Below are 25,564 nucleotides of genomic sequence, written 5' to 3'. Positions count from 1 at the left end.
GACTAGACGAGTTGCCGTGGTCCCCAAACCAATTCGACCAGAGAACCCTGCCAAGAGATATAGCTCTTGGGAGCAGAGTTTCAGGCTCTGGGAATCATGTTGAAGGTCAGGCAGTCACAGCTCCTCAAAAAGACAGGGAGGCCTGAGCCAGGCAGCCCACGTCAGCAGGTCACAGCAGCTGACCTAGCCTCCCCTCCCTGTGTTTCCAGCCTATCCCTGGGATCGGTCCAGCCTGAAATCCATGCCCCTGGACCTGCAACAGTTTGAGAAACTGGACACCTATGCCTCACAGGTAGGAGAGCCGGCCTCTCTGCCTAGGAGGCCCCACAAGGTAGCTTGGAGTTTCCCAAGCCAGGATAGCACAGCCTCTCCTCAGGAAGGAGTCCCTTGAATGGGTGGCCCAGAGTTCCTTTTCACAGAGAATGGGTGGGGAACAGAGGCCCAGGGCAGCAGGCCCTGCCGAGGACGGAGGCCGTTCCATCCCCCCACCCCTGATGCACAATGCTGACGCTCATGCCCCAGGCTGCACACTCTGCAGCCACCCCATTGGCAGGCCTCTCTGGCCAGCCCTATCCCACCTCCCTCTGACCATCTGGGCCTTGCTACTGCTGATCCATGCCAGCGCCAACCCAGAAAGGAAGGGATGCAGATGGCCAGCACCACAGCTACAGCCATGCTCATTCCTGAAGCACATGGGCTGCCAAGGTCTCACACCTCTGGGCTTGGGCACATCTGGGGTGGGAGTGGGGAGGGACAGAGACAAGAGCTAAGGCATTAGGGGCACGCTGGGGTCATGGGAGCCAGGCAGGAGCCTTGTGGTGTGTGGATGGAGAGGAGCATGGACCAAGAAAGTCAGATTTGAGGCAGGAATGTCAGTAGGGGGACACCCAGCTATCCCAGCAGGAGCAGGCTTGACCTGGATTAAGCAGGGGACGCTGAGAACAGAGAGGAGCAGAAGCCAACACTGAGCTGGTGGCAGAGGGGAAGGACACGACCTCCAGTGTGTGGAGTGAGGTGGAAGGTGGGGAAAGGAGCTCTCAGGTGTGGGCAGCTTCTCACCTCGAAGAGCAAGGGAAAAGGAGAAAGTCTCTGGGGTGACGAGTTTGTTCGGGGGGCAATGGGCTGTAGTACCTGTGGCACATCCAGTGGAGATGACCACTGGGCAGCTGGATAGCCAAACCTGGAGGTATCCAGCCTGGAGAGGCCTGGGCCAGAAACACTGACTCGGGAGCCAACAGATTAAGCTGAGAGCTGAAGCCATAGTGTGGGTGTCGTCTTGGGGAGGGCAAGGTGGAGCGTCAGACGGGCCTGGAGCCACCTCAGGCTGGAGGAAAGAGTGGAGAGAAGATCCCACAGGAGCCTGGCAAAGAAGGGGAGGTTGGATGAGGGCAGTCCTGAGAAAGAGACTTGGGAGCATTTTGTTGAGACACAGCAGAAAGGAGGGGATGGGACAGCAAGGACACGAAGGGAGGAGGCGAGGACACAGGTGAGCGAGGGCACTGCCGAGGAACGCAGGCTCTGCAAAGGCAGGAGGCCTGGACCCAAGGCCGACAGAGAGGCTGACTGAGCAGGAAGGAGCGTGAAAGGACGAGAGCAGGAAGGAGGGCTCATCGGAAAGGAAGTCCTGCCGGGGCCTCGCTGAGTCCCAGGCCAGGTCATCTGCGAGATGAGGGAAGGGAAGTGGATGGGGGGTATCCACAGTCTGCGGAGGGTGCGGTATGTGGTAATGACCAACAGAGGGGATGGGACAGGCTACTGACCAGGCTCAGAGAGCCGGTGCCAGGAGCCCAGCTGAGGCCAGAGAGATACCACAGAGCAGTGGATAGCTGGAGCCAGCCCGGCCCAGCTGGCTGAAGTTCGTAGTTACATCAGGGGTCAGTCAGGCCATAGTGTGGGCCTGCAATGTGATGGGCGCTGTTCTAGGCCTCAGGAGGGGGACAAAGGCAAGGACTGTGGAGTTGGAGCTGAACATGGAAGAAAAAGAGGCAGGAAACTGCAGGGTAAGTGGGAGACAGAAGAGGAGTCAGAGTAGCTTCCGGGGTTCCAGGGTGAGGGGCGGAATGGTTCCGGGAGAGAACAGGTCAGGGCATACCCTAGAACCGAGCACCCAGTTGCCCCCACTGCTCTAGAAAGACTGAATACAATCAAGGCTGCCTTTGTTGCAGCTCCAACTCAATTTCCTCCTGAGGGTCCCTGCAAGAAAACCTAATTTGTTCCCTTTTAAAATATATATATATATATAACATGAAATTTGCCATTTTAATCATTTTTAATTGTACAACTCAGTGACATTATTACATGAATAATGTTGTACAACCACTACCATCTATTTCCAAAATCGGAAGCTCTATACCCATTCAGCAATAACTCCCCGGCCTCCCTTCCTCCAGCCCCTGGTAACCTCTAATTCACTTACTGTCTTTCTGAATTTGCTTATTCTAGATATTTCACATAAGTGGATTCATACAATATGTTTTCTTTTTTGGTCTAGCTTATTTCCCTTAGCATCATGTTTTCGAGGTTCATCATGTTGTAACATGAATCAGAACTTCATTTCTTTTCATGGATGAATAATATTTCATTGTGTGGCTATATGACATTTTGTTTATTCATTCACCTGTGATAACAGTTGGGTACTTTTTACCTTTTGGCTATTGTGAATAATGTTGCAATGAACATTTGTGAACAAGTATCTGAGTACCTGTCTTCAGTTCTTTTGTATCTATACCTAGGAGTGGAATTATTGGATCGTGTGGTAATTCTATGTTTAACTTTTAGAGGAACCACCAAACTGTGTTCCACAGCAGCTGCACCATTTTATATTCCTACCAGCAATGTACAAAGTTCTAATTTCTCCACGTTCTTGCCTACATATCTTGTCTATCTTTTTAACCATAGCCATCCTTGTGAGTATGAAGTGATATCTCGTTGTGGTTATGATTTGCATTTCTCTGTTGAACATCTTTTCATGTGCTTATTAGCCATTTATATATCTTTGGGAAAATGTATGTTCAAGTCTTTTGCCCATTTTAAAATTGGGTTGTCTTTTTGTTGTTGAGTTGTAGGAGTTCTTTATATATTCTGGATATTAACCTCATCAGATATATGATTTGCAAATATTTTCTCCCATTCCGTAAGTTAACTTTTCACTTTTTTAATAATGTCTTTTCATGCATAGAAGTTCATTATTATTATGAAGCCCGATTAATCTATTTTTTTTTTCTTTTGTACCTTATGCTTTTGGTGTCATATCTAAGAATCCATTGCCAGATTCAAAGTCATGATGATTGATCCCTCTGTTTTCTTCTAAGAGTTTTATAGTTCAAGTTCTTGTGTTTAATTATTGGTCCTTTTCGAGTTATTTCACATATGATATGAGGTAGGGATCCAACTTCATTCTTTTGCATCTGGATATCCAGTTGTTCAGTGCCATTTGTTAAATAGACTATCATTCTCCCATTGAATGAACTTGGCACTCTTGTCAAAAGTCAGTTAGCCATAGATGTATTATGAATTTATTTCTGGACTCTCAATTTTATTCCATTGGTCTATACGATCCTTATTCCAGTACCACACTATTTCAATTACTACAGCTTTCTTGTAAGTTATGAAATTGGGAAATGTGAGTCCTCTAATTTTGCTCTTTTTTCAAAATTATTTTGGCTATTCCAGCCCCTTTGCAATTCCATATAAATTTGAGGATTGGCTTTTCCATTTCTACCAAAAAAAAAAAAAAAAGCTATTGTAATTTCATAGGGATTGTGTTAAATCTGTAGATTGCTGTGGGTAGTTGAGCCATGACTAGGGGCTGCTACAGCTGCTTAGATACCCACTTGGCTGGCCCCAGGATCTACAAAGAAAAGGTATGGTGGCCCTAGGGCCAGTGATTCAGCTGGTCAGCCCTACCCACCATATCGAAGCCCCCATCAAAGGTTGCCCTCAGCCCAGCCTTTGTCCCTCTGGGCCTCTCCCCTCCTCCTCTGCCTGGAGGAAAGGCAACACTGGCTGCAGGTGGCAGAGTGCTGAGTGTCCCACAGCCCTCGTCCAGGCCCTGACACAGTATACCCCTCTCACTCCCCAGGTGACGGTCAAGAGTGGCCTGGACGAGCTGGTGAATGACCTGCTCCAGGAGGCCCACAGTGATCTGGAGAGGGTCCGTGCGATCTGGATCTGGATATGCCACCACATAGGTAGGACCACCCGTGCTGCCACTGGCTCTAGGAGCTTTTGATGCCACTCCCTGAAGTCCTCTGTTCCCAGGGAGCATCTCTGAGACTCACTCAATCACCAAGGTGTGTGGAACAAGATGGAAGGTGGAGGAAAGGTGCTTCCAGATGGCTGGATTGAATAACCTAAGACTAACCAAGGAGGGTAAAACTCATCATGTGCTAACAGTCTTCAGGAAGGGTCAGTGGGCGGGGGTCCCATGTGGCCCTCTGCCCACAGCCAGTGGCCACCTTCCCACAGTCCTGGCTTCCTGGTAAACCTGCTCCAGAGAGATGAGAACCCAGGACAGGAGATCATCTTGAAAACAAATAAACAAACAAACAAACAAAAAACAGCAGTTGGGGAGGAGTTATAGCGGTTTGAAAAGTTATTTCAACACCAGAGGTTGCTTAAAGTACCAACGGCAGGAAGGGTAGGCTCTCCTCTTCCTGCTCCTTGTTTCCACTGGCAACCTCGCTCACCGCTCTCAGCCCAGTCTCCAGGTTCTCAGAGCCACCTCAGGGGACCTGGGCCTGTGCAGCTGCCCACACGTCTTCAAAGGACAGCCTCAGGTGTCTGACTAGGTCAAGCCCCACAGGTGGTTGCTAAGGGAATAATGGATGCTGCCCTTAGCAGTTTATGGAGGAACCAGATGATGGGTGAACTTCCAGTGTTTTTCCTGTTACATAATGACCAAGGGGTCTCTCCTGGCCTGCTACCACCAGGCTTTTCCTTTGTCTTCCCAAAGCAGCAGTTAGAGATGCAGCTTAAAAGATAAACTCACCTGGTACCGATAGGGTATCTGATCATAGGGCCTGAGGGGCCACCTGCTCCCACCCCAAGCCCAGCAGCTCAGCCTCAGCCTTAAGTGGGCAGGATCAGAAACAGAACATTTGGTAGGAATTTGTTTACTGCTCGCGCGCGCGCTCTCTCTCTCTCTCATACACACACACATACACACGTACACAGTCCCTTTGTGTCCTCAGTGGCCACAGTGATTCCTGTCTCAGATCCTCAGCCCAGGCTTCAGGCTCTATTGTTAGTGAAGTGACAGGCTGTGGGAGAGCAGTCTTCTCTATGTGGGGCAAGCTTTAGCGGTAGCTCAGAGCACCCCGTGTGGGTCAGTGTGAGGCCTTGGCCTTGTGGGGCCGCACCAGGGACAGAGAGCAGCTTCACTGGAATGGCCTGCAGAGCTACGTGAGGGTGGGGACAAGTGGGCAGAGCCCCCCACCCCTGAGTGTGGTCTTGGTCTCGGCCCTTCCTCAGAGGCCTAAGGAGCCAGGCAGCCTCTCTGCCAGGGTCTTGGTCTTTCTCTCACCACCTGCACAAAGAGGTGACTTTTCCCAGATCTCCCCGGGGCTGAGCCCCTGGTTCCATCCACCCACAGTGTTTTTTCCCAGGCCTGAGGGAAGCCAGCCAAAATGCTGCTGAAAGCACAGCTAAGGGTAAGGGCGATGCCACAGGCAGTGGACCCCTCTCCCCTCTGCATCAGCTTTGGTGGCATCCCAGGACCTGATTTCTCATGGCCTCTTCCTCTGCCCTTCAGAGTACGATGTTGAGGCCGCCCAAGAGAAGAACCGCCAGGCCTTCAAGCCCACTGACATCCTGCGGACCCAGAAGACCAACTGCGATGGCTATGCCGGGCTCTTTGAGAAAATGTGCAGGTACACGTGGCATCCGGCAAAAGGCAGGCAGCCCTGGGACTGACCACCTGGCCCATCCCTTTCTCCTTCCAAAGTTCTGTGTGCCTTCGCCCACATGCCAGCCCTGAAACCTGAGTTTGCAAACTCTGCTCTGGAATCCAAGTGAGTCCTGAAAAGGTCAATTTCTCCTGTTTTAGCACCAGCATAATTGACTTTGTACCATCTGCCGGGCTTCACGATGCATTAACATAATGGCAGATGAATGCACAAAGATAATTTGGTTATAAAAGGCCCTTTTTCCACCTTCTTCCATCTCTGTGCAACTGAAGGTTAGAAGAATGGCAGATCTGGGAACAGGAGGACAGTGGCTGCCGACGCCAAGGGGACTGTGAAAGGCTTGTCCTCGGGGCTGGCACAGGGGCCCTCTCTCAGGGTAAACAACAGATCTCCTACCTGAAAAGATTTGTCCGTTGGAAAAGTTGAACGAGTAGGAAGCAGTGTCTCTCTTGGAGCCTTTGGGCTCTATTTTCATTGTTCTGGGAGTGAGCACCTGACCAGATTGCCCAGGGGCTGGATGACAGCAGGAAAGTGGCTGGTAAGGAAGCCATTTGTATTTGGAGTCATCATTGCTTGTTCTGGGTGATCTCAAGACAGACTCAAGGCTGGGGAAGCCCTACTGACCCCCATAGCTTCCTGTGCCCACTCTCTGAGGTCTGCTGGATTCCCCAGGAAACAATCAGCCAGGCCTAAGGGCCACTGAAAACCCCGTGGGTGGGTGGACCCCTGCCCATTTTCTCTGTAGGCTCCTGAGAATGGGTATTCTCAAGCACCCAGACGTCAGCCCACCAAGACCGCAGATAGCTAGTCATCAAACCAACTGTAGCAACAAAGTCCACAGAGGAGGAGTTGTCACGTATCAGTGTTGTACAGGCAGCTGTAAGATGTCCTACTGCGTTAGATATTCATGCAACCAGTTCCTGGCCTGGCCCCTAGCTGTTTGCCTCCCACCATCCATCACTACTGCCTGGGCTCAGTGTTGCTCCAACCCTGTCTGCTCTTCCCTTCCCCCAGCTCCAAGACCTACCCCTGAAACCACAGCCCCAGAGACAACCAGGGCAGGTCAGGGTACCAGCCTCTCCACTCCCCATTCCCTCAGCCAGGCCCGGTCGCCTCCACCTGCAATTCCTGCCACCCCTCCCCCAGACTTAGGGGTGCCCCCACATGTCTTTGGCCTCCAGGGACCTCAATCATCATCAGCCCCCCACCCAGGCTCTCTAGGCCCTAGATTCCTGAACAAGACTAAAGGCTCACACTGTCCCATAAAGTCCTTCGGCATCTGACCTCAGCCACCCTTCCAGACATGCACCTTTGATACCGGCCGCACTTCCATCTCCTCAAGCTTGTCCTGCTCCCCGCTCCGTGATGCTCCTTGCAGGCCCCACTCCAGGACGGCCCGGCCCTACCACCTTCCCCTCCCTTGATGTCATCAGCACAACTTATCCACGAGCTCATGGTTTGCCTTATGCTTTTATTTAATAACTTTTCTAAATTAAAAAAAAAAAGTGTTAATTGTAGGTGATTTATGAAATGCACAGAAGCAAAAAGAAGAAAATTAAGTTACTCTGAATCCTACCACCTAGAGATAACACTTAACATTGTGTCATAGTCCTTTCTGGACTTCACTCTATCATAGAGGTGTTACCTGTGCTCATTTCCTCTCATATGTCTATCTGTCCTTAGCTCCTCTCTCTTTCTGTGTCCTCTGTGACCACCCATCTCAGAATCCTACACACAGTAGGCCCTCAAGGACAGGAAATGACAGGATAGTCCAGCAGACTTGTATGAAATGGACCTTATTCTCTTTTAAAATATGGAATAACCATCAATCTGTCAACTCTTTGTGCCTAGCATCTTTCAGACCATAACTATTTTCATCTGAATCTGCAAATTCGAAAACACTCAGGATTTTTAGATCACAGAATATATCCTTCTCTAGCAGTAAAGCTTTCTGGCACGGTATAGAAAGTGTGCCAGATTTAAAGCCAGAAAGATTTCCTGGTGCTCAGTTTACCAGACCTTAAGTTACCACGTACTAGTTTTGTTCCTTTTGGAAGGCACAAAACCTGAGCCCCCTTTTCCTCATTTGTGTACTGGGACTATGCTGCCTACTGTCAGGACTATAGGACTAAATGAGAACGTGCAGTTTGTGGTTTGCTAACCTGACTTTGGGACTGTTGTTTTTCTAACCTTCCTTGTCTTTCTTGAGTACGGAAGAGCTTTTGCCCTGTGGAACTTTCCTACAGACCCACATAGACTCCCAGAGACTTGGAAAATTGACACTTAACTTGAGTGAAACTGTCAGCTTTTTGGCCCAGTCCAGATGCTTAATGATGGCCACATTCTGGCCTGCAGCTCATCATTAAAACTCGTTTCAACATATTGCATCATTTAAAGTTAGGTTTCAACCTGGCAGTTACCATGTGCAAGACCCATCACATTGCCCGGGATGTTTAAGGATAACTCACAGTTCCCCGAATTCCTTTAACTTTGCTTTAAAGATTGGTAACCTCATCTATACATCACTTACCGAATTCCCCTTACCTTTAAAATAACTGCCAAAGGTTTGGTAAATTCATTAGCTGATTCCTTAATTACCGAAGACATGTAATCTACACTTGCTGATGTATCCCTGCTTAGTTGTCAGGATGTCCTCTTAGCAAGAGTTGTACCCACATGGCCATCATTACTGCTGCCAGTCCATCCTGACTCCCTGCAATGGCCTCATTAAAGACTGATTTAATAAAGCAATTTGGTGGGGAATTCAGATATTTTCACAACATCATTTATTTCCTCATCGTCTTTCCCAAGTAACTGATGTGAGGTATATTGTTGATGCTATTGCTCGTAGCTGCTGGTCCAGTTTCTTTCTGACTTTCTATCATCCGGCATTAATGTCTCTCTTGTTGCCTCAATTGTCACAGCCTTAATGAATTCTGCTTAATTTCCTTGCGGGACCAAGCTTAATCCCCCAGATTCCTGCCACTGAGTCAGCTTCTAGTACATTCTCTCTCCTTGTTATCACAGCTCTAGCAGCACCAGCAAGCAGATTTTCCAGATACTTTTGATCGAGCCAGGAGCTTAGTACCTGTTTGAGACTTTGATGCCGAGGGGACTCGTTGTCACCAATCAAATGTCAGTCAGTTTTCTATCCATCCTTCAGCTGTCAAAGAGAGCAAGAACAGTGGTATGCTTCTGCCTAGCATGATGTCCAGGCAATCTCAAAACATCGCTTGTTTCCAAGTCCTCGAAGACGGAGGAATGACCGTCTCAGCCTCCTGGGAGAGGCAGATACATTGGATAATCTTAAATTATCCCCAAATCTGACTTCGTCATATACAGCTTCCAAAAGAGACATCTAAACTCCTTCCCTCTTATAGATGCATCAAAGGATAGCACTCACAAATGTGAATTACATCACTACAGCCAACCATCCTTTAATGTTGCTCTGTATACCATCCAGAAATTCATAGATTAAAACAAATCTTGGTGTACAAAAGGGCTGCTGCAAGGCAAAGCCTTCCAAACTGGGCATCCAGACAACTGAGTCCTGGTGCTGCTTTGGCCACTGGCTGGCTGTGTGTCCTCAGGCAAGTCAGCCTCCCTCCCTGAAAGTCTGACTCCTTACCTGTTGCAGAGGAGGCCCCTGAGGTCACACCTCAAGAGGCTTTAAACAAGGCCTTCAAGAGAATTATTACCGTGATCACACTTACTGACCTCCCCGTTAGGGAGGTATAAGAAAAGAGAAAGGGAAGCAAATAACAGAAATATAAAGACGCTTTCAAATTCCAAGAAATCAGCTACATAAATTGTGAAACGTAAGTCATGGTTATGCTTGTCCTGTTGCAGAATAAAAATCACGATATTTTTTGGCCAGTTTACCTTTATCACAATAATATCAACCTTGAAGACCAGCATTTCGGGAACAGCGAGGCCCCAAGAATTCTAAATCCCATATGCTTGCTCAGTGAAAGTGAACATTGGGCTTCAAGTTAATGAAACCATATTCCCTAATTTCACTATTAGAAATTACAATATTTTCAACAAGATACCAAAAAAAAAAAGAACAGGTTTCATTACCCTCCTGCAACTACCATCAGTCCCTCCCTTTCTCCTGCATGGCTCAGGCCGGGAGGGGTGCTCAGAGCTGGGGAAGTCCTCTGTGGTCAGCCTGACAGGTGCACCCTGTGGCAGGGCCTGTCCGTGCAGGACTAAAGCCTTATGACACAGTTCCTCTGGCGGAGCCTGGACCACCACTGGACAAAATGATAGTCACAGTCTGGATCTACGTCCTTAACGAATACCAGTGGCGTTGGGCTTGTCAAAACTGTCTAAGATAAAAACCAAGATTCTGCAGCCTGAGGTTATTAGATAGATGTTGTGGGGTGGTAGTTTGAGCTCTGGGATGGCTGGCAGAGCTCTTTAGGAGATGGAAATGTTTGCCATCCTCTGTCCTTTCTTCAATGCTCTCCCAGCTCTTTCCAGAAAATTCCTCCTCCTTTGGGGTTCACAGGGCTTTGCTTATCACTAGCATTTTAGTGACAATGCACATATCCATCCCCCTTCCAACTATGAGCACATTTAGGCCAGCCGGTGAGCTTTATTTCTGGAATATAATATTTATTGTTATAGTATTTATTATGATATGATATATGCTATAACATGACATGACATGGTAATATGATTCCCTGGTGCCTGGTACAGTGCTTTGCACATAGTGTATGTGGTCAGTGATCTTTTGATGGCATGAAATGGCCAAGAGTCATCCTGACTAGCAACCAGCAGCTGGAATTACTAGTTCCACACTTTTGCATGAGAATTATGGATTATTAATAATAATGCTTTACTATAAGCTTGTCCAATTCATCTTGCACATTGCTGCCAGGTAAAAAAAATATATCCTCATAGCATAGTCAAGTATGGCATAAGCTTATAGCCAAGTTTATTTTTTCATCTTTATTCTGCCCCAGGCATTCCCCATGGCCCTCCCAGCTTCTCCTCAGTCTGTCAGAGGAGAGTCAACCCCTAGAGTCACCCCTTAATGCCATCTTTCCCTTTTGCTCATGATGAGCCTGGCAAGGTCACACTGGAGGTGACCATTAGAGCTGGGAAGAGAGCTGTGATCTCCTGCCTCGGCCCAGTGACCACCCACTCAGGCCAAGTTTGAGCTGATGTCCACCTCAGCGCCTGCTACATTTCACTGGAGCTTGCTTTTCCTTCCTCCCCTGACTCCAGGTGGCTCTGAGCAGAGGACATCAGTGGGCAGCATGTCCAGATGTGTATGGCTGAGCTCAATCCAGTTCATCTTACTGCAAAACCGCCCGGTCTCTAAACACCACTGTTCCCAAGACTCCCCACCCTCCCCCAGCCCCCCCCACACACATTATACTAGAAATTGATATGCACAGACATTCTGGGCAAGAAAGGAAAATAAGTCACTGAGGAATGTAATTTCAAGTAATATTTATGAATTTTTTTCCAATTCTAAAAGTAACACATGATCATTATTGAAAACTTAGAAAGTATAGAGAAGTTTAAAGAAGAAAATTAAAATCACCCAAAATTTTATTACCAAGAGACCAGGTGACTTTTGTGCTGTTCTCTCCATGTCCTACCCTGCCCACCTCCATCTCATCCTTCTTGAATGCGTGCACACACACACACACACACACACACACACACACACACATGCACACACACACACACATATGGGCATGTGCTGAGGGCGGGGGTTTATAAGCGTTTGTCAATTAGTATTGCCTCAGGAGAATTTCTTACCTCACTGAACATTTCTTCTCACCTACTCTTTGAGTATATGGAGCCTCCTGTTTAGGCCCACCCCACACCCCAAACTCCACCTCACCCCTCTGGCCTTGCTTTCAACCCTCCCCTCTCTGCCGTTTTCTCTAAGATTATAAACATAGTCAGCTGTCCTCATCCTGAGAACAAGCCCCTCTGCCCTGCATCCCCTCACCCCTCTCCTGGAAGCTAAATGAGGCAGAGGCTCTCCAGGTGTTCATGCTGCACTTTCTCTCCTCCTGTGGGTTCCTCTGCCCCGCCTCCTGGGCCTCCGGCCTCTGGGCCACCCATTCTGCTCTGGTTTTCAGTTTTGATCTTTACCAGCAGAAACTCCTCCATCAGGACCCAGTTTCTCTTGCTTTCTGACCCCAACCCCCATGTGCTCCTAAAATCCTTCCCACAGGGCCCAGATGGCCTGTTCTCTTAGCATGCGAGACCTGGACCTCTTTTTGTGAAGCTGCAGGCAGAAGGTGGGGCTGTGGGACTGCCAAGCCCCTCAGGAGCCTCAGCAGAGAGGCCTGCACCCTGCAGGGGAGGGAAGTCCAGGCCACCTCCCTGAACCAGGCCTGCCAACCCCTGGAGTGGGAACAGGGCTCCTCTGTGCCCGTGAAGCAGCCCCCACACAGGGGGGATCTGGTAACCTGGAGGCTCCACATCTCACCTCGTTGATTCTCTCAACAAATGACATGTAGATATAGATAAGTAATATTTAATCCAATATTCTATTAATCATTGATCATTTTTATAGGGGAATTTCATATAGTGAATGCACGGTAATTTCACCCCATTGCCTGAGAGGCTCCGTGGTGCTCTTCTTTAGAGCTACTGAGGCTGCAGACCTGGTCCATAGCAGGATCCCGGCCACCAGAGGCCACCGCCCTGAACCAGGCCTGCCACCCCCGGAGTGAAGAATCGGTGCATTTGAGTGGAGTGTGAGGTCAGCGCTGCAGAGGGCTGGCAGGGCGGCCACGTGGTGCTCCAAGGACCACCATCTAAGGGGCCATCACGCACACTGGATGTCACAGATCTGTGTATTTATTATACCAGTCTTCCACAAGTGAAATCAAGTGTCTTGAAGAAGGAGTAACTTTTTCTAATTCTAACGAAGGCCTCAAAAGGGCCAGTACAGGGTGTCTCATCAGTGAGACTAGCAGTCTGCCCCCTCGGCTGTCATTTTGGAGGCAGGGACACTGAGAGGAAGGCCAGCGGAGCTTGGCAGAGCTCTCAGGGCTCTTGCATGGCCCTGGGGTGGTGCCCACTGCCCAGGGCCAGCCTCAGGTTTCACGTACAAATGCCCAGAGTATAGCTTCCCAGTGGTGCCTGTGGTTCCCACAGGTGCCTAGCGCCCAGCCCCCACCATCCAGCCCCAAAAGTGTTGCCAGCTGGGTTGTGAGCAGCAGGGTTATACACTGTCAAGGGGACCCAAAAGTTCAGAAAAGACTGGTCAGCATTTTCACATCCGTAGGGACAGCTATGAGGGCCTCCAAAGCTATGCCCAGGGCAGTCAGTCAGCAAATGACCTTAATGCACCTTTGTGGCCCTGGCAGTCAGACCTAAATGATGCTGGCAGTGGACCCGCCCTCCCGGGTCAGGGCTGGAGACATCGGCTGGCCTGCACCAGGGGTCCCCACGTGGATGTCCTGGGGCAGGACGTAGCAGGGGCAGTAGGGCTCAGCTCTCTCCTGCACCCTCACATCCAGCACCCCTCCCTGACACCCCACCATGTCACCTAGACCCAACTCCTCAGTCATACATATGTTTGGAGCCGCTCTGGTTCTTCAAGAACATTGCCGTGTCCCTGGTTTCCGTGTTCTTGAGGTGATCCTTGTAGACACCCCCTGGCCTCACGAAGAGCTGCCGGTGAGCACTTGGGCGGGCTCTGAGAAGAGAGGATTCAGAAGTGATTTGTACGGTCTCAAGGGAGTCTCAGGACTGCAGCCAGTCTTCATCAGCAGGACCAGCCAGTCCTTTGTCCCCCTGGCCCATGGCCCTGGAAATAAAAGCCCTCAGACTGTATACATGTGACTATGAGAGAGGCAAGGAAATGGAGAGACATAGAGGGACCTGTGGACAGCAGACGCACCTGAGGCCGGGGGCCACAGACTGACAAACTTGTGGGTGGGGGGAGGGGCCAGCAGGAGCCACCTCTCAGACCCCCCCATCCCACCCCCAGGATCGCTGGAGTGCAGTGCATGTCCGTGCCCGGCTACTCCAAGGGCTTTGGCTACCAGACGGGGCAGAGCTTCTCCGGGGAGTTTGACCATGCCTGGAATGCCGTGTACCTGGAGGGGAGATGGCACCTGGTGGACAGTACCTGGGGCAGTGGCCTGGTAGACACCACCACTTCCAAATTCACCTTCCTGTGAGTACAAGTCTCAGTTCTGTTGAGCGTCTGGTCGCTGCAAGTAAAGGAGGCTGAGGCTGAAGGTGGCAGCAGGTGGAAGAGGCCAGGTGGGAGGGAAGGAGAGCCAGGGTGGTCTCGGCCTGTTGCTGGCCACTCCCACCCTTCCTCAGGCTCCAAAGTAAGCTAGCCCCAGGCCACTTATAAAGGCCCAGGCCTTTGTGTCACCTCACTCTCCGCTGACCAAGTCCCTCCTCTGGCTCCCTATCGTTCCCTCCACCCAAGCGCTAAAAACTTACCGTGTTTGCCCACGGGCCACATATGAGCAAAGGCAGAGCTGTGAACCTTATTTAATTGTGTGTAGGTTCCCTGTAAGCCTTTGACCCATTGACTGTATCACGATGCACAGATGCCAGAATTCTCTCTTAGTGCTTCCTCCAGACGCCCGGGTTCCTCTCCTCACCTCTGGCCTGCGTGCAGCCATATCACATCTCGGGGATAATGTTTTTTGGGAAGGGGTGCTATCTGTCAGCCACAGTGGGGCAGGGTACCTGAAATGCAGGGGGCTGGAGCATGAATGTCCTCCAAGGCTCTGGCCAACCCTCACCTTCGGCTAAGTCTATGACATTGGTCATGGATCATGATGTCCATCAGATATCAAGAAAAAGGGCCTTGTCTCCGATTTTTGCAATTTAAATCTTGACAGTCATGCACACAGGACAGATTACAAGAGCGTGCATACACCTCCACATGCAGGGCCTGTGCACTCACATACCTCCTCGACCTCTGTCAGCTCTGGCCCTACTCACCTTGAGCCAAGGAGAGCCTCCCTGCTCAGACAAATCTCACCATCTCCCTTTGATCCCCATCACTGACCTCCAGAGAGCTACATCTGGTCGGCCCCACAGAGCACGGAAGGGCCTCCACCCACACAGCTGCTCAGGCATGGTGATGAGCTGGGGTGATGAAGCTGGCCCACTAGAGCATTTTCCCTCCCCGCCTTCCCTCCGCCTTACTGGCTGGCACCTGGTCTGCAGGTCACGCCTTTTGCTTTCTTCAAATCTTCGTTTGGCTTTGAAAGCGGGAAAGCTTTCTCTTGGAAAGCACCTCAGATCCTGCTGTGGCTCCTATTTCTGGAAGGAGACACCGAGGGTTTCAGGGTCCGTGTTAGGATTGGAGATGGTGCCTTTCATTCAGGGCATCAGTGGGATCCCCCCTGTGTGTGCATTAGCCAGAAGAAAGCCCCAAAGGTGCCCCTGTGAGGCCCTGCTGCCCACTTCACAGGGCTGGGGCCTGCTCACCCTGCATGGCTACTGACCAGCTTTTCCTTCTCTCCAGCTACAATGAATTCTACTTCCTCACCCACCCCGCGCTGTTCATCGAGGACCATTTCCCAGACAACAAGAACTGGCAACTGCTGAAACCTCCTCAGTCCCTGAGGCAGTTTGAGAACAACATGTATCACAAGAGTGAATTCTACAACAAGGGGATGCTGAGTGCCTACCCAGAGACTCCTGTGGTCCGAACAGGTAACCCTGGGCCTGCGGCCTGCAGGGACAGGGCGGCCTGTTCTGTGCATCTGGGCACCTGGGCCCACATGAGACTGCCCTGCCAGAGCCCCAGCCAGGGCCCGTGAGCTCAGTGCCAGTTCAGTATGTGGGAACGTGAGGCAGGCGACTGAGGCAGCCACGGCTGTCGAGCCATCAGGGCATCATGCGGCCGCAAGTCACACTCACAGGGATAGAAGCCCGCTCGCGCCAGCGTGAATCAAGAAGGAGGAAGTCTGCAGGTTTCCCTTCCCCCAGGAGCTATACTCACAGCCCAGCCTGTTGGGGAGTCAGCGCCAGGGACCCCAGGTGGGCTGAGCCTCTGTCCGCTGACCCAGCAGGAAAGGGCTGCCCTGGCTGCACCCGCCTCCCAGCTCAGGTGCTGTGTTCTCTTCCCAAACGCCTGGCAGAGAGCATGTGTTGGCCCAGCAGAGCCAATATTTTATGTCAGTGGTCTAACCAGATATTCAGGGTGCAGCAGCAGGGGGTGTCTTAACACAGAAGGCGGGGGAGGTGGCCACTGAGCTGGGTCTTGAGAGCTGGCGTAGAGCAGGCATTGCAGTAGATGGGAACAAACATGTCATAGGAACCTCTGAGCTCAAGTACCGCTGGACCTCCTCAGTGACCTGGGTGCCTGTTGGTTCTGCCGGCCTCTGCTCCTTCTCCCTTCCTCCTGGTGGCAGGATCCAGCCTTTTCCAGGTAGCTTCCCCAAGCCGAGCTGTCCTCATGGCTGGGCTGGACGGACATTTGCTCCCCACCTCCCACAGAGGCCACACAGGCAGCCACCTGAGTGTGTTTGTGTACCATTGGGTATGGGGGAGACCAGCCCCAGGGGTCCAGAACTGTGGTCATGAGCCTCACAGGACTGTCTCCAGAAACCTGGTCTTATGCATCTCTGAGGCCCTGGTCTGAGGCGGGGCACATAGTCTAGACACACTGCTAGGCTTAGCACAGCCGGGTCAGTGTATCCCCCACCCCCACTTAACAAAGGATCGCATGCCTGGCTGCTCCATCTCTGCTACCAGGAGAGCCTGTGTGCTCCCAGGGGGAAAGGCCTGAGCTCTAACACCGAGAGGCCTGTGGGTGGGCCCAGAGTGGTGGGAGCCCTTCTCCACACTGCTGGGGTGACTGGAGCATCAAGGAGCACAGGTGCCTCCACATTAGTTCCAGCCGCTGTCCCTTCCACCTCACAATGATTCCCTTAACCGGGCTGAGCTCTGGCATTCTTTTTACAGCTCCTGCAGCGAAAACAACAGCCTGAGGTGGCTCTCTTGGGAGGATGCATTTCCTGCGCTTCTGAGCCAGGATGGCCATGGCTGCCTCAGGTTTTAACAGATGCAGCCTGTTCTGTCTGTGGTGGGCCACGGAGCCACAGGGAAGAGTGCACCAGGCCACACCGACATCCAGCTAATGCCACTGCACTGAGTGTGCCTTTTCAAGAGGCATAGAAGTGTAAACACTGAGTTTCTTAATATATAGTAATGTAAAATTTGATTCCATACTCATGATGCATATTTAAAGACTATTTCTTGGTTGGAGCTAGTTATGTTAAGAGTGGGGGTGGAAGGAAGCAGAGAGGAAAATTGAGATGCACAAAGGCAGGCAAGAGAGAGGACATAGAGTGGTGGTGGTTGAAAGCCACCAGGAGCAGGAGAGAGCTAAGGAGGGGTGAGGGGAAGAGGAGGAGGAAGTGTGCAGAGGAGGTTACAGGCTCCTACAGCCCCCAGGGGTTGCTAACCTTTTATTCCAAGTCTTCTCGCCATCCCACTCAGCTTTGCCAAGAACCCTCGGGGCCGGGCACTGGGATAAGACAGGAAAGGAGGTAGGTAGGCACCTTCCCCACACCCAGAAGAGAGGATGGACATTAATTCATCACAGTGGTGCTGAGTTCCCTGAAGGAGACTCGGGGCTCGAGAGAGGCTTGCGGGGTGCTCGGCCTCATTTGAGGAATCTGGAAAGGCTTCTTTGTGGTCGGGAGGGTGTGAGAGAATGCCCCGTGGCTCCGGGAAGGAGGGCTCTGGAGCTGGTCGGACAGGAGGACACTGGCCTGTCCACTGGTCTCCAGTTTGATGGCGACCCACAGAAGTGAGCCCAGGTGGATATTTTCACAGGAGCCTTCGGTCTGCTGTGTGCAGGTGCTGGGCAGCGCTCTACACACCAAAAGTGACTCGCACAGGCACCTCACAAGCAACTCAGTGTCAGATGGAACAGGACAGGGGCCGTGAGCAGTTGAGGACTGAGACAGCTCTGCTCCCTGAGCTGGCTTAGAAGAGAGGGTGAGGGGAGAGGAAGGTTTCAACCAAGAGAGGGTAACAAGTCTATTGTTCTTGGTCACTTGCCTTTGGAAGTTTCCATGGGACAGATATCCCACAGGTGGCTGAAGGCAGTGGAGAAAAAGTGTAGACAAAGAAAATAGCACAAAAGCACAAAGAACCCCGCAATTACTGGAATGGAAAGGGAAGGAATGACAGCAGAAATCAACCAACAGTCAGAGGAGTGGGAAGAGGGCCAGGCTGGAGAGGGTGGAGGACACGAGGGCGGGAGAGGACCTCCCAAAGGGCATGGTGGGCAGCCAAGATTCTCCAAGAAAGTCACTGAAGTCTCTGGAGAGTGGAAACAGTGGCCAGATTTCAGAGATCCAGTGAGTGGAAGGGAAGTGTAGTGGGGTGGGGTTTGGGAGTATAAGGTCATGAGGAGTTGGCAGTGCCTAAGAAGGCAGGAAAAGTTTTCCAGATAAAGGAGCCAGTGAAAAAGCAGAGGGGAGGGGCTGATCGACCTCCCATCCTTGGCCTGCCGCCTGTGTGGGGATTCTCATTCCCAAGGTGGGAGTTGGCACTGAATGCAGTAGCTGAGCAGCCTGGGGCAGGGGGGCAGGTGTGTGGGGCAGATTAGATAGGAAGTCTCAAGGATGCTTGTCCTAGAGCCCTGGCATCGCTTTCTGTCTCCTAGCAGGAGCATTGCACCCCAGACCGAGGAAAGCTTACAGTGAGCAAGGATGGGACACTTGTCTCCCTCCTGTGTGCTCATCCAAGAACAGGGCAGGGAGGTTGCTGGTACAAGGACCAGGTAGGAGAGTGCTTACCAGCTGCAAAGACCAGAGAACTGACCACCTGTCCCCCCCAAAAATCACTAGGAAGGAGGAAGGCGAAACTGTAGAGCAAGAGGAGAGGCAGAGGGAGGGTGGATGCCAAAGAGCCTCCCATACACTCGCTGACTCTTCATTCCAGAAATATGGCTAAGCGGTGCCCATGCAGGAAGCATGGGGTGGGGGAAAAGGGAGCAAGGAAATCGCTTCGTGCCTTGAGCACAGTCCCCAGGAGTGAAGCCGTTCCTAACCATTCTTAAGGTGATGTGTTGACATGACAGTTGTTGACACTGTACAAACAGATGCTAGAGGGAGCAGTTTGAAAGGAAGACTCAAGACTTGGAGGAGGAGGTCAAAGTTTGGCTCTCCAACCAGGCCCCCTGGCCCTCCTTGCCCCCTTGGCCGCCTTGCCTGCTTGAGAATCAGGCTGAGCCTCCATGCTACTTCGTCTAATGTGAATCAAATGAGTGAGGTGAGCACATACAGCTGGGGACAGATCTTTACTTAAGACCCCAGCTTTCGACTCCATCAAAGACAACCACCTAAAGTGGGTAAGCAGACCCGTCCAGTGGTGTGCTGCAGCTGGCTTATGTTGTGTTCAGTGACATCACGCTGGCTGCTTAAAATCAATCACGGCGAAAGTATTTACATCACGGAAATGGGCAAATGCTGCAGATCAGGGTTTTTCCCCCAGAGAGCCAGTCGTTACACATGTACCAGCACATCAGCACTTGCTGGACCCATCTCACCTGACCTTGGCTTTCTCTCCACAGTGAACGGGAAGGCCACGGTCACCATGGAGAGCGGTGCCCCAACCCTGTTCATGTTTATGCTCAATGGCAAGCAGGAGCACGGGCTGCTGAGCCTCCGGAAGAACGGGATGAAGCTGGAGGTCTACCCTCCAACCACGGGCACCCACAAGCTGCAGATCTTTGCCAAGGGCAACTCCGACGTCTACAGCGCAGTGCTGGAGTACACGCTCAAGTGTAACTACGTGGACTTGGGGGTCCAGCTGCCAGCCGAGCTGCACCAGCCCGTGGGCCCCAGCTGGTTCTCGGAGCAGATGGGCATCCTGAAGCCCTCCCACCCTGACCCCATCATCCACACCAGTGATGGGCGCTGCTCCGTCAGCTTCGGCGTGGAGGAGGGCATCAGTGTCCTGGCTTCCCTGCATGGGGACGATGGCCCCATCACCGAGGAGACGCAGCGGCGCTACATCTTCCAGCTGCACCGAGAGAAGCGGACAGAGCTGAAAGTCCAGCTGCCCAGTGCCGGCAAGTTTGCCCTCAAGATCTTTGTCAAGAAGAGGCAGGAACCGGGCAACTATGTCTTTGTCTTCAATTATCTCCTGTGCTGCACCAACACCAAGGTGAACTGGCCCATGTTCCCCGAGAGCTTTGGTAACTGGGGGCAGGACAACGAGCTGCTGGAGCCTCTGTCGGGCGTGCTTCCCGCCAACCGGAACGTCCCGTTCAAATTGAAGCTGCACGGCGTCGCCAAAGCCCTGGTGAAGGGGCAGGACACGTGGCCCCTGACCCTGAATGGCGAGGGCTACTGGGAGGGCAGCTGCAACACGGCTGGCTGCCAAGAAGTCTACGTCATGGTGCTGGAGAACGCCAACCACAGCTTCTACTCCTACATCCTGAAATATAAAGTGAACGGCCAGTGAGGGCCGGTGCCCGGTCACCCCTCCAGGGAGGGCCCAAGGGAAGTGCAGAGAGCCCTGGACACCACCGAGTCTGCATGGAATCACTTCTAGGCCTCTGCCTCAGTCTCCCTGCCGTGCCGCAGGAGCTGTGATGTTTGTGTTCTGATGGCTTCACAAGGGGACAGAGGCAAAGGCCCTTTAGAAGAAAAAGGTGCTATGTAAATCCAAAGTATTGTAAACTGTATGCCACTGCCCAGATGCCCTTTCTCGTGTTAATGCCGCTGTTGTTAAAAGGTCGATGTGGGAAAGCAGGGCTGTTGCCCAGGCTGAGAGCTTTTCAGGGGATGGTGAGAAAATTCTCCTCCGGGCCCCAGAGGGACATGACTTGCAAGGCTGAGTCACCTTGAATCACAGAACCCCCTTTTAAGTAGCTACAGTGTTTCTCACCCACTCCCGGACCCCAGGGAAGGTTGGGCTGTCGTTTTTTTCCCCAGAGCTGACCATCTTCTGCATTCCTGCTGCTTCTTCATTAGGTGCTTCTTGCTCTTCAAAAGCCCTGGGGAAAAAAATGTGGAGAGGAAGCTAGTGCCCCCAACTGGCTGGAGGCTGGTGTTCCCCACAATCCCTGTGTATGCTGGGAATGTGGCAACAGAAGAGTTACGAGGAGACTCCAGAGTGGAGAGCAGCCAGTGCCCACTCTCGGGGGTCCTGGGCGGGGACCACCATGGCGGCCCTGCAACCTAGGGCGTCCGACTGTGCTCTCAGTGGAGCCTGCAAGACAGTTGGTTCGGGCCCTCTCTGAGCCTGCACCCTTCACAGGGAGCCTCAAGAGGCCGGCCAGCCACTGGGGAGTCTTGTCGATAACCCTCAAGATAGACCCGGCAGGGAAGCCAGGTGAGGGAGCAGGGCAAACGCTGCAATGCCAGGGTGACTCCCATGATAATTGGGCTCTGCCATCCCCCAAGAGTCCCTGCCAGCAAAGCCGGGGGGAACCTCGACATGCCCTGGCAGCAGTTTTTGTGCTTGTCCCTATCCCATCTCCTTTCCTCCCTTTCCCTGAGAAGAGAGACCCCTGAGGTCCCATCTTCTGTGGGGACAGTTCAGAGCCCCTTTTTTGCTCAGGCCCAAGAAGTCTTGACTACCCAGCTGGCCCTCAGCAGCACCTCTGGCAGGTGTTGCCATGGCAACAGCAGAAAGGCTGGCTCCAGCGAGGGCAGTGAAGAGGAAAGAATGGAGAGGCCCTGCATGGACATCGCAACACCATCCTGGCACACGGAGACGCTCACGGTGGCCCCTGCTGACCTCCTGGCTTCTTCAGCTCTACAGCCCGTTCCTATCTCAGTGCCTTGGCCCCAGAAAGCCAGACTTCCCAGCACTCTCCCCTCGTTGCTGCTCCAGCTGCCCCCAGGCTCAGCTACAGCTAGGACCAGCTAGGGATCCCCACAGCTTCCTCTGCCTTCATTCTCTCATTTGTGTATTCAACCCATGTTTGTGGGGCACTTAATAAGCACCAGGCACAGTGCTACATGCTGGAGCTACAGAGGGAACATCCCAGAGCTCAGGCTGTGGGACTCAGCCTCCCTCACACAGGTGTGTCTGGAGTTCCAGGCTTCCAACCCTTTCAGTCCATCGCCCCCCTAGGCTCCCTCCCTAAAAGGTCCCCAACTGCCACTTTGTATGGCACTGGCCCAGAGCAAAGTTATAGCAGTGCCATCCTCCACCAGGCTGGGGGCTCTGGAACACGCTGGGAGGACCCCCAGGGAGGGGCCGAGCTGCCCTGGCCTGTGTCCAGCACCTTCTGGCGGAGGCTCTTCCCCCCAGGCATTTAGCACCATGTCACGCAGGCCTGGAAAATGCACAAAGACCCCAGGGAAGGAACCTTTGTGCACTACGACTGGGAAAGGACAGAACTTTTACATCCTGAAAACAGCCTTTTCTCACTCCTTTGATTTTTATGGGCTGAAAGAAATGTGCTGTTTCATCAAAATAATAAGTGCCTCCTATGACTCATGCCATTCATTGGACCCAGAGCTGCCTGCTGAAGACGTGCATCTTTTAAAAAACAATATGATTAATCAATATATTCTTGAACATGCAGAGGATGCCACCCAGCAAAACAGGAGCTGTCGCCAGAACCAGAGACAGAGGCCCAGCCAGCCACTCAAAGTGCCTGCAGAGCATACCGCCTGCCCCTCCCTCATTTAATCAGGTACTCCTTCTGTACAGACAGCTGTAGACACAGCCAGAAAACCACCTGCATTTCTTTCCACTGAAGTAAAAATACATGAAATGAAATCCCATCTTCATGAATTTTAACATGCATGCTGCTCAGGGTAGGATTCGGGGTTGCATTTAGAAGTCTTTTATTCAAACCCCCATCTTTGTTCCCTGGTCGGCGAGTCCCAGCAGCCGATGGAATGGCACTCGCGCCCCCTGGTGCCCATAATGCGGAGCTGCCAGCGCTGCACACCTCCGCGAGGCTGAACCTGTCACCAGGGTTTTTTACGCAGAATTTGAAAAATGCTGCTGCGATGTTTATGTTAGTTCACTTGGTGCTCTCTCGTGGCTTCTCAGCGCTTCCTCGTGTATACCAGGAGCGCGTTTTGCCACACACAGTTGTGAAGCGAGCCTAGGGGACTGGCCGGCGAGAAGACATGAATGGAATAGGATTGGGGAGTGCTTTGCCCGGAAATCCCATCTTGAAACAAAAACACTGGACATAGGGCTGGATGGGACAGTTTTCGCCACATTCATTGCTATGCCAGCGAAGGTCTGAAGCTGTTCAAACTCAGAGAGCTTTTGCTGGCAAGTCTCAGGATGGCAGCCCCCAGGCCACAGGCAGAAGGGTGCTGAGGGTCTGAGAGGATGGGACAGTGCAGGGGGCAAATGCGGTACAACCACAGCCACAATTAACTTCTTTTCAGCTTGTTTCGGAATTGCCACCAGCGCATCTGGACTCCGTTTTCAGCCTGATTGTGATCACCATCAGTTCCCCATATGTTATTTTGTCCCAGCAGCACAAACGCCACACATACAGCCTGCTGAGATTAAAGGGAAATAGATTAACTGAAGCATGAAAGATTGAAGCTAGACATACAGAACTGTTTCCGGTTGTTAAGCGAGAGGGGCAAGTCGCCAAGAAAGTTTGCGAAATCCTCTTCTTAAAGGACCTGAAAAGTAGAAGAGTTTTCCCAGTGGTCTGGGGAATTTAGATGCCACTCTAACTGGAAGGATTAGGGCCTCTCCAAACCAGTTAATCTTGAAATACACTTGACCGCCCAGTCTCTATACCTGTGCCCCACGTCAGTTTACCTGAGGTCTATCATTTGTTTTCATTTGGAATAGGTAGTTGGGCAATTTAAGAAGTGATTACTTTTCATAACGCGTGCATTGAGTTGTGTGGGCCGGTGGCTGTTGAGTATGCTTTACCCACATTGTTGCTGGTGTTGTTTTTCAATAAAATTTATATTCATTTTTATCCAACAATGTAATTATCGATCCATTCTTATCACTGCTCTCACAAGAGGGGGAAAACACAGGGAAAAACACTTTCATGTTCAAAGGAAGCCCCGCGGGGGAGGAAAAAAATCAATGTCCCAGCCATTTGAATGTGATGGTGAGATGCAAATGAGATGTCAGGCAAATCACTATTTCACATTAAAGAAAACATAATTAGGTTAGCTCCAGCCCCTCTCTCGCTCACATGCCTTTGAAGAACATGAAGGCAGTGTTTCTTTCATTGAATCTTGTTTAACTTGAAATTTTTAAAGTCAATCCTAATTTCTGTTTTGAGTGTGAAAAAAAATGTACCCCAAATGCCTATCATTGTACTTTTTTGCTGTTTTGAACACATAGAAATATTCATATACATGCAGAAACTTTCCAGCAGGTTACCTAAACAGATTATTCATAAATTAGATATTTAGGGAAATATGGAACATGAAAATCTAGATACCTCTGGGAAGCTGCTGTAACCATGGAGACCATTCTCGTAGCTATAGTGTGAAGGAGGAAAAGACTTGTGTTCCCAAACCAAGCCCTGTTGTGTCCTTCACTGCTGGATCCATGAACATGAGCCCCAGCTCACTTACCCTTAGGAAGGAAGCCCACAGGTGGACCATGTCTTTAACAGCATGTTGAGGGAAGTCAGAAGAAACAGTCTCCCACATAATAGAAGCAGGAACTCTTGAATTATTAGAACAGTCTGAAAATGCCAACCCCGAGGCTGAAACGGATGACCTCTAACGTCCCTTCCAGTCCGGAGAGTCTGTGATGCTGTGTCTCTGTGAACAGAAGCTGGCAGGCGGTAGACCTGGGATTGTCAGTTACTGAACATCTGAAGGGCCCTGCTGTGTTAAGAGCCTGCCCTGCAGCCCCCAACAGACTGTGCTGCTTGCTTCTCTCTTGCCTGAGGGCAAGGGGCTGGAGAGAACCCAGCCGAGGGCCCAAAGGGGAAGTAACAATCCTTGACAGAATGTTGATTCTCTCTGATTTTGTAAGCAGAACTAAAGAAAACTAAAAGTCAGGCAGCAAGTGGAATGTCCTCTCTTGGATGACCTACAGGCATCTCTGAACCAAAAGATACTGAACCAAAGACACTCTTCTCCCCCAGATTACCTCCAATCCCTCCTGGGCCTCCAATGCAGTAAATGCATCCCCGTCCCCCAGGTACCCGAGTTAGATCATGGCAGCCACTAGTGACTCCTTTGTACCCCTCAGTGATGAAATGTGGTCTGTTCTGCGTGTGTCTCGTGTCCGACCTACTCCCCCAACTACACGTCCACTCTACCGCATGGCCTTTGCCATGGTTCAGGCCCTCCTCGTCTCTCAGCTACAGCATTGTGATTCCTTCCTGTGATGACATGAAGCCCCACCTGCCCCACAACTCTCCATGTTTCCTCGTATATGAACACCAAGACTGTTGGGTTGTGTTAAGACAAGGTTTCCACGAAAGCCTTTCAGAAGAAGTTCCCCATCTCTGAAGAAGGCATAATTTTTGTCAGGTGCTCTGTGGAAAAGGTAGGTCTTCAAACACAAACTGGCTTTAATAGGGAGGCAGGAAAAATCTCCAAATCCCCTCTTTTTTCTGGACTCTGAAGAGGCTAGGTGCTGAGGTCTTCACTCCTAGGTGACAGTGTGTACAAGGGCTCATAGGGCCGCAGCCAGAGGGGGACCTGAGACCATGCGGTGGGCGGTGGCAGAGCCCTGATAGCTACATCTCGTTAGTCAGATTACCC

The 25,564-nt window shown here is 51.4% G+C and overlaps 1 protein-coding gene across 2 annotated transcripts in view; it reads left to right on the top strand.

Annotated features, from left to right (window-relative positions):
- KY (kyphoscoliosis peptidase) overlaps positions 1-23,811 on the top strand; it is a 46,751-nt gene extending 22,940 nt beyond the window's left edge. The window contains exons 6-11 of one of the 2 annotated variants that reach the window (XM_039837211.1): positions 210-292; positions 4,082-4,190; positions 5,753-5,870; positions 13,879-14,067; positions 15,385-15,575; positions 19,453-23,811. In XM_039837211.1, the coding sequence (XP_039693145.1) occupies positions 210-292; positions 4,082-4,190; positions 5,753-5,870; positions 13,879-14,067; positions 15,385-15,575; positions 19,453-20,348 (1,586 nt within the window). In that variant the 3' untranslated portion in view covers positions 20,349-23,811. The remainder of the gene's footprint in view (positions 1-209; positions 293-4,081; positions 4,191-5,752; positions 5,871-13,878; positions 14,068-15,384; positions 15,576-19,452) is intronic. The other variant, XM_039837213.1, reaches the window with a different exon arrangement.
- Positions 23,812-25,564: the final 1,753 nt, after the last annotated feature.

The sequence above is a fragment of the Pteropus medius genome, unplaced genomic scaffold, assembly GCF_902729225.1.
Source record: "Pteropus medius unplaced genomic scaffold, Ma_sr-lr_union100, whole genome shotgun sequence".
Taxonomy (NCBI): Eukaryota; Metazoa; Chordata; class Mammalia; order Chiroptera; family Pteropodidae; genus Pteropus; species Pteropus medius.
The sequence above is the reverse complement of the archived record's forward strand: the minus strand, read 5'-3'. Positions and strand labels throughout refer to the sequence as shown.